Source organism: Argentina anserina, chromosome 3 (genome assembly GCF_933775445.1).
Source record: "Argentina anserina chromosome 3, drPotAnse1.1, whole genome shotgun sequence".
Taxonomy (NCBI): Eukaryota; Viridiplantae; Streptophyta; class Magnoliopsida; order Rosales; family Rosaceae; genus Argentina; species Argentina anserina.
In genome coordinates this window covers 10,797,429-10,801,107 of record NC_065874.1, presented here as the reverse complement: position 1 = coordinate 10,801,107, position 3,679 = coordinate 10,797,429, and the positions used below count along the sequence as shown (strand labels likewise).

At 41.8% G+C, this 3,679-nt stretch overlaps 1 protein-coding gene across 1 annotated transcript; it reads right to left on the bottom strand.

The window, feature by feature from the left end:
- Window positions 1-220: 220 nt before the first annotated feature.
- LOC126786276 (epidermis-specific secreted glycoprotein EP1-like) lies at window positions 221-1,706 on the bottom strand. The gene has a single exon (XM_050512048.1). The coding sequence runs from the start codon at window positions 1,692-1,694 to the stop codon at window positions 366-368; it is 1,329 nt and encodes a 442-aa protein (XP_050368005.1). The 5' UTR covers window positions 1,695-1,706; the 3' UTR covers window positions 221-365.
- Window positions 1,707-3,679: the final 1,973 nt, after the last annotated feature.

The following is a 3,679-nucleotide window of genomic DNA, read 5'->3' as shown; positions in this document are numbered from 1 at the left end:
TTGATTCCCCTAACCAGTGATTTTTTATTTTATTGGAAGTTGAAAATATTGGAAAATTTCAAAAGTTTCTAGATACATCGGGAAATATCAGGAAATTTCGTAAATTTCCATTGAAAAATATTTGATATGTTACAGATATATCAATATGCCGATAAATAAAAATTTTCACAGAAATATCGAGAAAATTATGAATATTTCAGTCCTTACTTTTATGACATAGCAGCCCAAGCATCTGAACGTCTTATTCCGGTCTATTATTACAAGCTATATATTGATGAAAAATACAACAAACTGACCCCCAAGTCCCCAACGCAGATGATCGAAGATTCATGAGATGCTAAACTGATTCATACAATTCTATGCAACTAGTGATTAGGTGCCTTGATGTAACCCACATGAGTGGAGTTGGCAACTTTGGTCAAGGTCATCAAATCATAAGCTATCCAACACCTTGATGAATCCTTGTTGTAGAAGTAGCCCAAACACTTGCAGTCGGAAGTGCACTTCTTACCACAGTCGGCCTCCTTTGTAGCCGATCCAGTTGTGTACTTGCTCATGAAATGATCAACCCCTTCGATTTTGTAGTAGTGGAAGCTCTTTGCATCACAAGTTACCGTCTCGGCGGCACAGGTCTTGCTCCAACCCAACAATACTCCACTTGAAGATGGGCAAGCAACACACTGGCTGTCCTCGCAAACCCCGAGGTTCCCGCATTTCGCCGGCAATTGGCACTCGGTTTCCCAGATGAAATTATCTCTATCGAAAAGACTGAATGTATTCTCCCATGCACCCCAATCGACCTTGTCGTTGTAAGTGTAAAACTTAACATTTCCATCGATTCCGAGCCTGAGTAATGTCAATGTGCTGTTGTACTTGGGTCTTGCTAGAATGCTTCCGCTTAAGTCAGTACTGTTCGCCAATTGATGATCTAGGTTTATGTTATAGGCATAACCCTCATCCGTGTCCGGCGACACATTTAACGTCACACTGGCCAAAGTGCCTTTCTGAAGGGTGATTTTCTCAAAGAAGGAGAAGTAGAGCAACGGCTTTGGGGAGTTGGCGCTCTTGTAGTACAGAGCCAATCCTCTAGGCTCCATCACCAAGCTGTAAGGTCCATCTTTGTTTTCGGTATCTGATAGCCGACTGACGAGCTTGTTCACTCCCCCTGCCTTAAGTGACTGGCCAACCAACAAAGTGTCGGTCGGGTAGTCGAAGCTTTGCCAAACGAAACTGCCCTTGGAGTTGTAGAGGACCAAGTTTCCGGTTGGAAGTAACTTGAGTCCCACGACACCCTTGTCGACCGTGTTGGTTTGCCATGCAACGCGGCCATCGGCGTCGGCCAAGACGAGGTTTCCGTTTGTTCCGAAAGTGAGGGTGGCATTCTCGCCAACGGGGTTACCTCGGTTGGCCTCCCAAACCCATCGGAATAGGGACTCCGAGCGGGTCAGGCCCATACGGAGAGCCAACGTGAAGGCATTAGGGGTGGTGTTGTAGAAGGCAAATTGGAAAGGAGCGGCAAAGATGCTAAGCATACGGTAGCTCCCATCGTATTCTACAATGTAAGGGCCAAACTCTCCATCGTTGACAAACTTGAAAGTTTCGTTTCCCGGAACTTGAGCCTGAGCAATGAAAGCAAAGAGTAAGAAAAGTGACAAGGAGAGCAATACTGACATTGTAAAGGAAGGAGAAGACATTGTGAAGGCTGGTTTGTGTTGCAGAGCATGGCAAACCCCGCATTTTATAGAGCAGAATGAAGGCTAATATAGTCATTAAGTTTGAGCCACGATGCTTTATTATCTGTTAACAAAGACTATTTGCATTTGGATATAGATCAAGCATCATGGTTTTTGTCTTTTAAAAATAAACCTGAGAAAAGAGCATCTAAATGACTGTGAAGTGCTTTCTTGTCTGGACGCCGATTTTGACCAACGTGTCTGATTACGTCCATGAACTGGCATAGATTTCCGTACCGATGTACAATGTTGATGTGTTGGATGCGTTTGAAAATCTGTAGATGGATCGACCACAAATGCAGGCCAACATATTCAATTTGTTCTACGTCAATGGTGAATAATCAATGTTCCAAGTTCGAATAAACAATGTTCCTTTGCTTTATATTGCTTACTAGAACTATGGGCGGGCAAATTAGCTATAAAGTAGAGTGCGAACCTTAATTGTAAAATTATAGCTTCGCAACGTTGGACGATTTTAGGTTATAGACAAACGATGTGCTTCTTTAAGCTGTTTTAATAAAATGATTCATACTTAATGCAGACCGTAGAGTCGTAGACTACGCTCTTGTATTCGACGTCCGGAATTTACATTGCTCTTTAGACAATCTTTATATAATTGTACTTAGGCAACGTCTGCTAAGAGTTTATTTTCCGATATCTCAAATCAACTTTTGCATACATGCTGATTGGGTATAGGTTGAGCCGACTTGGTCCCACTTAACTGAGTTAAAGCTCAGACGTTAGAAAAAATTAAAAACCGTATACACCATGCACGTGACTTCGTGAAATGAAATGGTTGGGTAACTTTGCTCCCTTTACCACACGTGCGCATTGAGAAACCAATTTTGTCACCATAGCCGGAGTCGTTGACTTGTGTATTTGAAGAACACAGTGAGGTTGAGAAACCCAGAATGAGGAATTTGAGATACCCATGAGTAGAAAATCACTATGGGATCAAAAATTTATCACTTGTGAAAATTGATCTCACCATAATCTCATTTTTGTCCAAATTTTGTCCACTATCCGACCCACCCAACACCACACCCTTATTTCTTCCCCCTTTCTTGGTTTCCAAGATGGGGCTAGGCTCCGCAATTTTGCATCTCTAATTGCCATGTCTACCATATTATGTCTCCATCTCCTCCTCCTCTTTAACCCCAATTCAAAGGCCAAAATTTTGCCCTCTCTGAATCTCCATCCCTTAATCAATCACCGAAACCCACATCCCCCAATATGTTAAGTACCTTTTCGTAATCAGCGGATTTACCGCCACTCTCTCTCAGCCTCACCGCCACTCGCCGCCGAGGTGGAGAAGGCAGTGTTCTATCCATCCACAATCATGAGTAATAAAAAAAGATAAAAAAAAATGAGTTTTTGATTTGGATGAAGGCATAATACGTGTACAGTGTACCTAAGTCGGAGATGACGGCATAGTACAAGATAAAAAAAAATGAGTTTTTGATTTGGATGAAGGCATAATACGTGTACAGTGTACCTAAGTCGGAGATGACGGCATAGTACAAGATAAAAAAAAATGAGTTTTTGATTTGGATGAAGGCATAATACGTGTACAGTGTACCTAAGTCGGAGATGACGGCATAGTACGTGCGAAGACATAACATGTGACCTATGCGTGCTTTTATTAACATTTACAAAATTTTTAAGTAAAATTTTGCCAAGGCTGACACACATACGCCATTTGTCAAAAGATGTTAGGCTCTCGGAGAGTGGGCTCTACCAGAACTTGCCTTCTACTTAAGTGTTGAACGTAGACTGCTTGCTCCATAAGCAAGCGAGTGAAGTTTACATGGATAATACTACTTTTGTGATTGATCAAGGAGTATTATCCATTACGAATGAATCAACGTCAGAGTGGAATGAAAGCACCATATTTGACCAGACTTTGCATTATAGAACCTTCGTCAATTGACAATTATCTGATATCG